Here is a 12415-nt window from a genome sequence, read left to right as displayed (position 1 = left end):
ATGTAACAGCTTAGGTTTCTCGACTTTTCTGTACCCCCAGTTTCCTCTGCTACACCACAGGGATCAGAATATTACCTATTTTATAGGGTTGTGGTGAAGTTAAACCAAGATTGACATGCAAATTATTCAGAGCAGTACCTGGCATACAGTCAGTACATAACAGATGCTTTAAATCAATTAGCTAATTAATTTAAGAAGCTTTTGTTTGCCCGTGAACAGAACATCCCTGGAAAGATACACAAGGCACAGAGCAGGAGAACAGACTCCTGGGGAGTCTAATACAGACCTGGCCTGGCATATAGTAGGTGTTCAATTAGAATTCTAAAGAAGAGACTCCTGGCAAAAAATATTTCTCCCTGTGACTCTTTGAGCCTGAGAAATGGTAGCTGATGTGTGGTCACCATCTAGTCCCCCAGATATTTGTAATTTCCTTTGCTTGAATAAATGCTTCTTGTCCAAGCAGAGCAGGTCTTGCTGTTGCTAACAATTGCCTTCTGTTTCTGTCAGGGTAGTCGCATTTTACTGAAGGGCACTGAGGGGAAGAAATACCAATAGCGGCCACTAGATGGAGCTACAGCTCTGAGCAAGAGGCTCAGAAAGTGCCATGCAAGAGGGTGGAGTAAATCTTGTGTCCTGGACAGACAGACCTCATTCTAGAGGGGTCTCTGCCACCTACCTGTATGTGGCTGCCAGCAAACAACCTTAAGGCTCAATAGGCTTAATTACAAAATGGGGATTACCTTAGCGCCCACCTCGGAGAGATACTGTGAACATGAGTTGGGAAGACACGGTGAGAACTGGAAGCAGTCCAAACGTGAGTTAATGCAATGTCCGAAAGCCACCCTGCTAGAGCCACTCCTTGGGCACGATTCCAAAGGCACGATAACTTTCATGACCTCCTTGTATTATAGCAGCAAGAGCTGGGGCCCGGGGGTAGCCGGGAACTGTAGGGGATTCACAGCCAAGCTGGACGTGGGGGGAGGGAGGGCTGGGGTAGGGTTGATAGATGGGTAGGTACTAAGATAGGGGGAAGAAGCTCTGCTGTGCTGTCGCATGGTAGGGTGACCCTAGATACCGTTCCACACTGTGTATTCCAGAAATCTAGAAGGAAGGGTTTTGCTTTTTTTTTTTTTTTTTGCCAGAAAGTGATAATATTCGAGGAGATAGATGTGTTTTCCCTGATCAGAACATTTTACAATGCGTACACGTATAAAAACATCATGATACCCCTTTCTTCCTTCCTTTCTTTCTTTTTGCGGTCCTGGGGATTGGACTCAGAGGTATTTTACCACAGAGCTACATCCTCAGCTTTTTATTCATTTTTTATTTTGGGACCGGTTCTTGCTAAGTTGCTGAGGCTGGCCCGGAACTTGAGATCCTCCTGCCTCAGCCTCCCGAGTTGCTGGGATCACAGGTGTGCGCCACTGTGCCTGGCTCTGATTTTTACGTTTTTCTATATCAGTTAAAAATTAAAATACAAGAGCCCGGCCTTGAAGGGTTATGGGAGTGGCATGTGATCACCTGTGTCAAACGTTATGTCCGGAACAGGGTGGCCTTCCAGTAAATGGGACTCTGTCCTCAAGGGCCTCTCTCCCTCTCCTCCCTTGGCCGCTCCTCTCACTTCTTACCTTAGCCATCTTGAGGGGGGTGCTTGAGGTCAAGTTTCCTGTGCAGCCCTCCACCCAGTGGTCCCCCGGGCATCTCCAACTTCATATGCTTCAAACCTACCTCCTCTTATTCTCTTTATACCTTTCTTTCCTTCCTCTCCTCCTCATCTTCCTCTGTCCTGTGTTTCTGATCTGGAATGTCGTCTAGCAGGACTGGGTTGAGTTCCTCCACTAACAACTCCCGTGTCTCTTAGCTGCGAGGACTTTGCCATTCTCTCCCCTCACCTGGAACATCCTTCCCTCCTTGACCTGCCTAACCTTATGGACTCTCCCAACTCTTTACACAGCAAATAGCTCCTCAAGATGTTCTCTTAGACACAGGGCAGCTCCGTGGGGAGGTGCGTCATGTAGGTGACCCATCTGCACATTTTGTTGACTTGTCTTTCTCCATGGAAACGCCACGAGAGTGGGGTTGTGTCTGCCTTGTTCATTGCTGCGCCTCGAACTTGGTGGGTGCCTCCTGGGCTCTTGGTAAATGTCCATAATGAACGAGTATGTGACCGAGCAGGTGAGTGGGGGAGCGAGATGTGGCTGGCACGAGGTGTCTCTCCAGTTCTCCCCGCTTGACCATTGTCCAGGGGAGAGGTCGAAGGCCAGACTCCACCAATGCTCTGATCACCGTGACAACTGCAGACCAAGGCCAGTTGTTTGGTTGATTATTTGGCTCTGCCATCACTGAGAGAGTTAAAAGGCCTACGGTTCCTGTAACTTATTGAGAAGGTGGGCGAGCACAGACCAAGATGAGAAAGAGGTTAAAAGGCAATGAGCCCCGCTACGTTGTGAGATGAGCTTGAAAAATAAGCTTTGAACTGCAACCAAGACCACTAGAAAATAGATGACTATGCTTATGGCTAAGATATTCTTGCATACCTTTGCCTTGTTGGGGAATGCTCAGTCCATCCATCCATCTGTCCATCCACCCTTCATCTGCCCACTATCCATCCATTCATCCATCCGTCCACTTATCCATCCATCTATCCACTTATCCATCCATCTATCCATCCACTTATCCATCCATCCATCCATCCACTTATCCATCCATCCATCCATCCTTCCTTCCTTCCATTCATTTATCCATCCATTCATTCAAGACGGTATATATAATGTTGAGAAATACATTCTAATCCCAATGTTGTGAATTGGGTTCCTACTTAACCAAATTATTGTGAGATTCCAATGATATCCTCTAGGCCGAGCACTATCGTGGGGCCTGTTACATAACAGCAGCTCAATAAGTGGTCACTGTACCCAAATCCCACAGCTCCAACGCTTTCCCATTCAGACATCAGAGACCCAGGTCAATTTTATTATCCCAAATTTGTGGACAAGGAATAGCAGGGAAGGAATCTGGAGAAGAAGTCGATAGAATCAGACTGGAGGTGGGGGCCGGGGGCTGGGGTGGGAATCTCACTCTAGAAGGGTGTCGGAGGCCAGTCATCCGATGATCTTACTGCGTCTGAACAAGCACCCGTGAGGGCAGGAGGAAGCTAGCGCCAAGTTCTAGGGAGGTAGGGACATGGCTTGGGCTTGGCCTCAGACACTGGGACCGTTGGTCACTGCAGGCCTAGACTCCATTATGGCGTTCTGCGGCCTGAGGGGTAGGTTGACCCGGCTCTGCAGCCAGCTGATGTAGTCTTCCTGAGGCATGTGGACGATGTGTTCTCGCACAAACTGTGGGTCAAATACAGTGGCAACCTCAGGATTTGGTTTGAAAGCTAGAACCTCCCCTCCCCTGCCTCCCTGCCTCCCCGCAAGGATCCCAGAAGATCTGTCACCCAGACGCCTGGCCCCAGGACACCCTGAACTCTTCATGCATTCATAACGCCTGGAGCAGGGGGCTGCGCGGATCTTTTGGGGAAGAGGGCCCTTCTCTCCAGTCTCCTCGCTCAGCAGGATAATTTTAAGCCCCCTTTGTTACTTTTGACCCAAGGAGATTGGAGGAGGGCAGGAAAACCCGGATAACGTGCCTCTCCCTTTCTTGTCTACTTCTTCGCATCATTTTAAAAGTCACTCGCTCTCATACTATATCTATATCTATATATATCTATCTATATATATATTTTTTTGGTTCCTAGATCTCTTTGAGAATTGGTGACAGTTTGGGGCTTGCTTTCCAGGAAAGAGTTGAGGACACACAAAATGTCGTGTTTGAGATGGACTCTAGATGCAGAGCCCCCAGATCCGCGCTGGGGAGGGAGCATGCCGAGTTTTGTTAGCCAGGGCTCTGGACCACTTGGATCACCTCTCCCAGGCACCCCTCAAGCTGGCAGGCAGAAGGTGGCTCAGGACTGGCGGGTAGGAGGGGGACCGTCACGCCCTCCCGGTGGTTCCGGCCTTGCCTGCCAGAGTCTTTCTTGGAAGAGCCTCGCAGGGTGTGGGGAGGGGACTCCGGACACCTGGCCTTGGCCCTCGACACAGACACACACCCAGGTCATCCGAAGGCAGGGCTGACCAGGACCCTGGGAACCATGCCCCTCCTGGACACCTCGGCGACCGCCATGCAGGGTCAGGAATCCCTCCGAGTCAAGCCGGGTCCTGTTTGGTGGCCTTGACACAGGGTGTCCCTTCTTCCTGGTCTGCCCTTTCCCCTTCTCTACAGGGTGCTGTCTTCTCATTGTTCAGGTCTCAGCTGGAAAGTCACCTTCCCCCGTGGTCCTGGTTAAGGTGGGTGCCGCTAATTTACTCTAGACCTCAGCTCTCAGACTTTTCTTGGTAGGTGACACCCTCTGCCCCCTGAGATGTGACTTCTGAGACGGTGGCCTGAGATTCTCCCCTCCTCCCCAGGGGAAGCCCAGGGACCACACCTGCAGTGGCAGGATTTGGAGTTGCTTCTTACGACGATTGTCCTCGAAGCCTCTCAGGTTCCAGGGGACCCCGCTGATGTAGAATCTAATGTCCCTTGGAGTCGGGGACCGACAACCAAGGTCATGTGGTAATTCTAGGGGACATAGGCTCCTGGGAGGCAGGGGTCTTCGTGTCTCTTGCTCCCTGTGTCCCCGACACTTATAATAAACGCCTTCGGGTTGACAGATGGCGGAATGAAGGCAACCGCGGCATCGGGAGGGGGAAGGGGACAGGGGTTACCTCAATAGCCACAGCGACGTCTGGGGAGCACAGTTCCCAGATTCTCAGCTCCTGTAGCACCTTCAGGAGGACGTGGGGCCGGATCCTGAGGTCCAGGTTCTCCCCAAACTTCTGCAGTTTGGCCAGGATCTTCTTGGCGGGGCGGAAGCTCTTCAGATCCTCAGGGAGTTTGGACAACAGGTCAAAGTACCTTCAATTCCAGAGGACAGGGCCCGTTAGGGGGGCACCGGGGGACAGGGGGATCTGGGCCCCGTGGCTTCTCCTCCACCACTTCTGTCACTCGCAGAGTGTCCCCAGGGCAAGGTGAGACTCGGTCTGAGGACCTTGGATCCATCCTAAATGTTAAGGGCCCACGAATCAGGAGGAGTGCTGGTCCTCAGGGTTGGGAGAAGCTGGAACGCAACTCGTGTTCCATTAGAAAATGGCGAAGGACATGGTTTCAAGGGATGCGTTTGAGTTCAGATTGTTTTTTTTTTTTTTTTAAATCAAGCAGGAAAACTAGAAGACAGGAGGGGGAGATTGGAAATCTGAAGGATTCTGAAGCTGCTCTCCTGAGAGTTAATCAGCCCAGGGCGGGTGTGGACACATCATGAGTCCCAGGATCGGGAGGTGCTCACCTTCGAGATGATGATGAGCATGAGAGGGAGGGAGTGGCAGGCTCCCGCCTACCCGGGTCTAACCTGCCCCTCCACTCCTGGGGGAGATGTGGGGAACGGAAACAGAGAGCCACAGACAGACTCACATCTAGGCATCGCGGTGAGAAATCAATGCCGATCCTGCCACCGTGGGATCCAGCCACCTCTGCTAATGTTGGAAACTTTGGGCATCCTAACGGGGGAGGGAAGTGCCCACCACAGTGAGAGAAAAATCAGATCCACGGCAACCCGGGGAGCCCGGTGCTGAGATAAGGCACTGAGTAAGTCTTTCTGGTTGTAATTACCGAGCACCCCTACTGGGAGAAACGCATGCTTCCCATACTCAAAGTTCCTGTGCTCATGGAGATTTCATTCTACACCAGGAGACGGGAATAAACGCATAAACACGTGCCATTATGTGTAAATATGCATCATCCCCCAGGAGCGTGAGGCACTGTGGAAGGCCCCAGAACTCTGCTGAGATCTCAGGGACCTGCTTTGTAAGCTCCTGATCTGCCGTATTAAATCAGGGGAGGAATTCCGGGTACATCTTCGGACTTTCTCATTTTACTCTTCGATCTTCGTGGGGGTTCACGATATCCCAGTTCATCGGACTCAAATTCTGAATTGCAAATGAGCATACAGACTGGGGCCAGATAAGGATTTACACCTTAAATTTACCTCTTACTAGCTGTGTGACCTTGAGTAAAATAATTGCCCTCTCTGAGTCTCAGTTTCCCTGTCTGTGAAATGGGGTTAGTAGGTACCCTTAAGGATTTGGGGGTAGGAATAAAATAATTCATTAAACCAGAGTAGGGTGGATCTTTCAATCCAGTAGTCAGTTAATTCATAATGCTTTTTTTTTTTTTTTTGAGGGGAGGGCTGTTGATCTTCCTTCCTCCCTCCTTTCCTTGTGCTGGGGATCTACCCCGGGCCTTGCACATGCTACGTCTGTTCTCTACCACTGAGCTGCATCCCCAGTCTGGTGTGTATTTCCTTTCTTAAACCTTTCATTTTGCTTTTTATTCATCACATAATAATCAGACCTATCTATGGGGTACAGTGGGACATTCCAGTACGTGGTGTGTACAATGTGTGATGACCCCAAAAACATATTTAACATATCCATCACCTCACACTGACAGCACCCAGCCTTGTCTCTCCTAGTTATTTTGAAGTACACAGACCATGAGTACACAGCAGTCCCCACCGAAGTTCAATAAGACTCCAAAACCCACCATGTAGCTTCTGGTTACTTTTTTTTGGTCAGCGGGATTGAACCAGGGGCACTCGACCCCTGAGCCCCATCCCCAGCCCTACTTTGTATTTTATTTAGAGACAGGGGCTCACTGAGTTGCTTAGGGCCTCGCTTTGGCTGAGGCTGGCTTTGAACTCGAGATCCTCCTGCCTCGGCCTCCTGAGCTGCTGGGATGACAGGTGTGCACCACCATACCTAGTTTACTTCTGGTCACTTATCCTCACCCAGCACAGGGGCACAGGGTTCCTAGGACACTCCTATCTGGGTTTGTGTCCTTAAGGTTTTAAATTATTTGGGGACAACTGCATAGACCTCAAAGTCTGTAGACTGGATTTAGGTTGGGGTGTTTCACCTGCCCCTCCCCTGGGCCATCAGAAGGTAAGACCAGAGGACACAGCAGGTGGTCTTCCCCGTGGTCCAGAAACTGATGGGTTCTGACTCGTGCTCTCTGGAATTAACCTCTTTGGGTGCCACCTTATCGGTGGCCAGTGACAGTTTAGGGGTGGCGATGCTTTTCTCCGCACCTTGGAAGAGACCCCATCGGCCTTGACCTTGCACTCACAGCCCCGGCCCCTCCGGACCCTCTCATCTGGTCCTGGGGATTTTTACCAATGGTCTGCAATTTCTTGTGCGTCTCCTTTGACCAAGGAGATCTGATGTCGCATCTTGGACATGTCCTTTTGAAAAGTGGAGGCACGGCCAAAAGAATTGAACTTCTGGAGTCCCCTCTCTTCCTGGCGCCTACGGGTATGAGAAAGGGGGAGAAGCATCAGAGCCTTCCTCCTGTGACGGTCCTACCCAGGGCACTCGACCCCTGAGCCCCCTCCCCAGCCCTATCTTGTATTTTATTTAGAGACAGGGGCTCACTGAGTTGCTTAGGGCCTCGCTTTTGCTGAGGCTGGCTTTGAACTCACGATCCTCCTGCCTCAGCCTCCTGAGCTGCTGGGATGACAGCTGTGTGCCATGGCATCTGGCTGAGGCCTTTCATAACCCTCACGACTCCTCTCTCTTTTTTAAAAAAAAATTATTTATGCGTTCTAGTCATACGTAAGGTTGGGATTCATTTTGACATAATTCTAAACATGGGATACAATTTGCTCCGATTCAGCACTGGGGGCAGAATCGCTGCAAAACGGCGTGGCTCTCTCCAAGGTCCTGAAATGCCTTTTCTTGCTGAACTGGCCTCTTCCTTGGCTCCGGTCCCCATCCCCGTCCCCTTCCTGCTTCTGATTGCGCGCACACGGGTTTCTCATCTGTAAAATGGGGCTGAGGATGGTCCCTAGGACTCAGACGTGAAGATTCAACCACATGTGTAGGGGATTGAGCTCCATGTCTGACTCATTCCAGGTGTTAACTCATTTGGGTTCATCTCTCTGCTGCTCCCCTTAGCATTTTGTGCCTGTTCTACTTCTCCAAGGTCAATTTGTATTATAAATATAACCGCCTCAATTCTTTGTATACAATGCTCGGTGGCTTCCATTTTACTCAGAATAAATCGCTTAGAATGACTTGGCTTTCCAAGCTCCAGTTATTCCTCGGCCCCTACAACATTTTCCAGCATCTTCACCCTCCTTCTCATTCCTTCTCTCCTAGAACTTTATGCTTTGGCTCACGATCAAAGTCTCTGAGATGGAGTTCAACCTCCATGGGTGGGCTGGTAAAGCCTCTTATGATCTGGCCTCTGTCATGCTCTCTGATTGCCTTGCAAGCATCCCAAGCCCCAGCCACACCTGATTGTTGGCCGTTCCCTGCCTGACTGTGCCCTTCTTCCTCACCTCTGGGATTTTGCTGTGGCTTTTAATTGGAACTCTCTTTCCAGTTCATTTTCCAATTCAGGGTCTGAATTTTACCTTTACTATTTAGGCACTTGGGGGATCACCTTTGACAAGAGATATTTCTGATGTCACTTCTATCATCTATAAAGTGGTCTAATAGCTACCCCCTTGCCCTGTAGGTTTTTCATGAGGGGCAAACAGTATACAAATACAGATCTCTTATGCCCACGACTGGCCCATGGTTCTCTGGAATATTCTGACCCAGGCAGTACCCTGGAATGATCTGTTTTTATTAAACAGAAAACGTTGTTCCCTCCAGAAAGACAGTTCTGATGGCTGTCCCAGATCAGGAAGGGCCTCCCTGTCCTGCGTCCCCTTGGCCCTCTGCCTGGCTGAGCTCCTGGCTCAGAGCCCTGTGCAGCGGCTTCTTATCTACTCATCTGTGTCCCCCCAAGACCAGGAGCTGCCAGAAGGTCGTATCCGGGGTCAGCCTTCTCTAAACCCCCAGCCCAGAGCATCGTTTGATCAGTTCTGAATGGACGAGAGAGCACAGGGTCACCTGGCAGCCCTCAGTCCGTGTGACAGAGGGTCATCGCAGGCGGGGGGTGGGGGCAGGCTAGGAAGGAGGGCAGCTACTGGACTTAACATTTCCAGAGGAGACTGCAGCGGCCCCTGGCAACCTGAGATCAAGTTCCAGCGACAGCCTTCCTGGCTCTGCGGGGTGCACAGCCCTTGCTGCCCGACTCCGTACTCAAGTTCCCCAGCCCCTTCTTGGAACCTCGTGAGCGCCTTTCCTGCGCCCTGGCCTGATGCCACCCGGGCCTCATCCTGCAGTGGGTATGCTACGGTCACCTCCTTAGAGAGGACTCCCTGGATCACCCAACCTAAATCAGGTCTCTCTCTCCTCCTCCTCCTCCTTCTCACTCTCTCACCCGCTCTCTCTCCCTCCTCCCTCCCCTCTCTCCCCCTCCCCTGACATGGCGCCCTGCTTTCTTCCCATATGGAGCGATTGGAGCATGTTCAGCTCTATTCATAGGCGCAGTTATTTAATTTCCACCCAATTTTTTTTTTTCCAGGAGACCATTGACTCCCTGAGAGGCGGGGATGCATCTTTCTGGGACTGGGCTGTGGCCCCGGTACCTGTCCCCTGGTGGGCACACAGGTACCGGGCAGATGCCCCTCGGGTGGGCAGGTGGCGTGACGCCCTTACTTCATGAAGATCTCCATCTTGTCCTGCAGGCAGAAGCCGGCCTCCTGGGCCACGCTGTAGAACCTGGCCCTCATGCTGCTGCAGAGCCCGCTTTTGCACAGGGCGATGTCGCGGGGGGCCCGGCTGTGGGCGCACAGAAGAAGGGCTTGGCGGATAGGGCCCAGGGCTCCTGCTGTCCCCTCCCTGCCTCCCCAGGTGTCTGGAGTGGGGATTCCCTGCGCCCACCTGGCTTTCCGCCTTCACCCAGGGCCTCCCTCGGCCTCCCGCTGGACCTAGGAAGGATTGGGCTCCTCAACAGCATTGAGCTGGTGTTTGGGGACTTGTTAAATGAGCCTGAAACTGAGACAACTGGTCACTAGCTCCCAGACCATGTCAAGGGACTTGAAAAGCTGTGGGATTCAGGCTCAGCCTCCCTAGGAGCCCTTTGACCTGGGGGATCCCCTGGTCCTTCGGTGCTGCCGGTGACTTCAGGGAGTCTGTCTGGTTTGGATCTCCCTGGGGGAGGCAGAGGGAGTGGCCACCGCAGTCAGTCTGCCCCCTGCCCCCTGACTCACCCTTTCGCCTTCTTCTGGACTATCTGGGTGTGGCTTTCCCCGCTGGTCGAGCTCGATCTCTCACTGAAACACCAAGGCATGGTTTCAAGTGGCCCCGAGTCTGCTTGTCACAAGGAGCGGGTTCGCCTGGCTCCTGCCAGCCCCCAGGATCCAGGCCAGGGGGTGGTGGAGGCTCCAGAACAACAGGCCTTCGCTCCTGCCCACCCCCTGCCCTGGATGCCCCGGGGCTCCTTGCCCACCTGCCCCAGTCCTCCCTGGTTTAGGTTCCGGAGCAAGGCCTGCATGCCTGGACTCTGGGTCCAACCTTGCCCTCTGCTTCTGCACGGTGCCAGGGCCACTCTGCTTCGGAGGCAGACAGGGCTGAGTTCAGAGCCCAGCCCCTCCATGTCCTCACCCGTGAGGACTGTCCTCACGGCCTGGCCTGCCTATGTGAGCCCCAACGGCACCCCCCTGCCACTTGGGCAGGTTCCCTAGGGGGCATGCCGGGCCCTGCTCAGGCCTGAGCGCCGAGGTCTAGCGCCTTCTTTACTCCCCTTCATTGTTTTCCATAAACTCGGCCAGCTGCCTCGACCACTCTATCTGTGTGCTTCTAGGCGTTAAGAATGTCTGATTTTCTTTCTGACCTTGCTTTGGAACTTCTTCAGGCCAGCAGACCTGGCTGGCTCTCAGATCCCTCCCCATAGCAAAGGTCCTGGTCTTTACTGATTTTTCCAGGAGCCCATGGGACGGGATCTAGAGGTCTGGGGCCTGGCCGACAGTGGACAAACCCTTACCCCACCTGGACAGGAAGCAGGGCTTCCCTAACAATATCCAGAGGCCTGTGAGCTGGATTCCTCTGCCCCCGCCCTGCAGATAGGTCCCTTGGAGAACTATGTTGGCCCTAACCTTCTTCCCGTAGATGGCTGTCTTTCCAGAGTGTTGACAGTGACTCAGAGAGAAGGAGGGAGGTGAGATCAGTGGTGTAGCTAGTTGGTGATAAACAGAGGGAAACAATAAAGTCTTGTGTGCCCGTCTCTGTCTCCTCCTTGAGTTTCAGCCACTCTGATCTTTGCACAGTGCCTTTGAGGTCCTTCTGCCTCTGGCCCTTTGCACATGCTATGCCCTTGCTAGAACACCATCCCCAACTCCCACCTCGCAGAGGAGCCAATTCTCTGTTCTTCAGGTCTCTGCTGAAACGTTAAGCTCAGTCTTGGTTGGGCCCCTCCCCATCCTGTCTGCTTTTCCTTGGCAACAATTTGAGTCATGCATGATTTATAGCTAACTATGGGGTTATTTGAGGCATGCTCAACACCCCTATGAAACTACAATTGTTAAGCCTGAACGGAATTTAAGGGGCCCGTGAATGCAGGTTTGGGAAAAAAAAAACAAAAAACTTCATGTGTATTTTAACTAGCCTTGAACTGAAATGGAAACCACAGGCGTTTGTATATCGCGGGAAATATTTTGAAGAATCATTTACACTCAACAAGAACCCAAAATCACGGTGGTTATTAGACCTGCTGTTCCATCTTATTATATAATGCGTTGCTAAAGAAGCTCAGAGATTACTGTGTGCCAACTTGGGTTGCAATACAGTGATCTATGTGACTACAGAAATCTCAGTGATTCTTTGTCATTTATAGGATGTGTTTATAAATCTGCATCCTAGACATTGTCTGGAAAGGAATGTGTAGGCTTCCTCAGACTATCAAGGATCCACGGCCCCCAAAATGTCCACACAGTGAGATCTAGGAGGACAGAGAACATTTGTTTCATTTGCTACTGAAGCTCCAATACCTACTGGGTTCCTGGCACATGGAGAGGATCTTAGAACAGTTTCTAAAGGAATACATGAGCTGGGAAGACCTCCACACCCCGTCATGAGTCACCCCAGTAAAGAGGCGAGGGTGTCTCACTTAGTGTGAGTCCTCCAGGTCCATCTATAGGTGTCTCATCACATCAGGTTGGAAACCTCAAACATGCAGAACAAAATTTACCTTTGGCGGGGGGTACCAGGGACTTGACCACTGAGCCACTTCCCCAGCCCTATTTTGTGTTTTATTTAGAGACAGGGTCTCTCTGAATTGTTTAGCGCTTCCCTAAGTTGCTGAGGCTGGCTTTGAACTCGTGATCCTCCTGCCTCATCCCTAGCTGCTGGGATGGCAGGTGTGTGGTGCTGTACCCGGCTACAAAATTTATCTTTAAAAAAGAGGGGTACGCAACCAATAAATGGGCCGAGGACCTGAATAGACA

General features: G+C 51.7%; 1 protein-coding gene across 1 annotated transcript in view; it reads right to left on the bottom strand.

Moving 5' to 3' along the window:
- Positions 1-3200: 3200 nt before the first annotated feature.
- Positions 3201-12415, bottom strand: part of Ccdc60 (coiled-coil domain containing 60) — a 137143-nt gene continuing 127928 nt past the window's right edge. Inside the window, exons 10-14 of the mRNA XM_026403432.2 lie at positions 10184-10246; positions 9630-9752; positions 7254-7385; positions 4752-4941; positions 3201-3338 (exon numbers count right to left, since the gene is read on the bottom strand). Of these exons, the coding sequence (XP_026259217.2) occupies positions 3201-3338; positions 4752-4941; positions 7254-7385; positions 9630-9752; positions 10184-10246 (646 nt within the window). The remainder of the gene's footprint in view (positions 3339-4751; positions 4942-7253; positions 7386-9629; positions 9753-10183; positions 10247-12415) is intronic.

Source organism: Urocitellus parryii, chromosome 3 (genome assembly GCF_045843805.1).
Source record: "Urocitellus parryii isolate mUroPar1 chromosome 3, mUroPar1.hap1, whole genome shotgun sequence".
In the NCBI taxonomy this organism is placed as follows: Eukaryota; Metazoa; Chordata; class Mammalia; order Rodentia; family Sciuridae; genus Urocitellus; species Urocitellus parryii.
The sequence above is the reverse complement of the archived record's forward strand: the minus strand, read 5'-3'. Positions and strand labels throughout refer to the sequence as shown.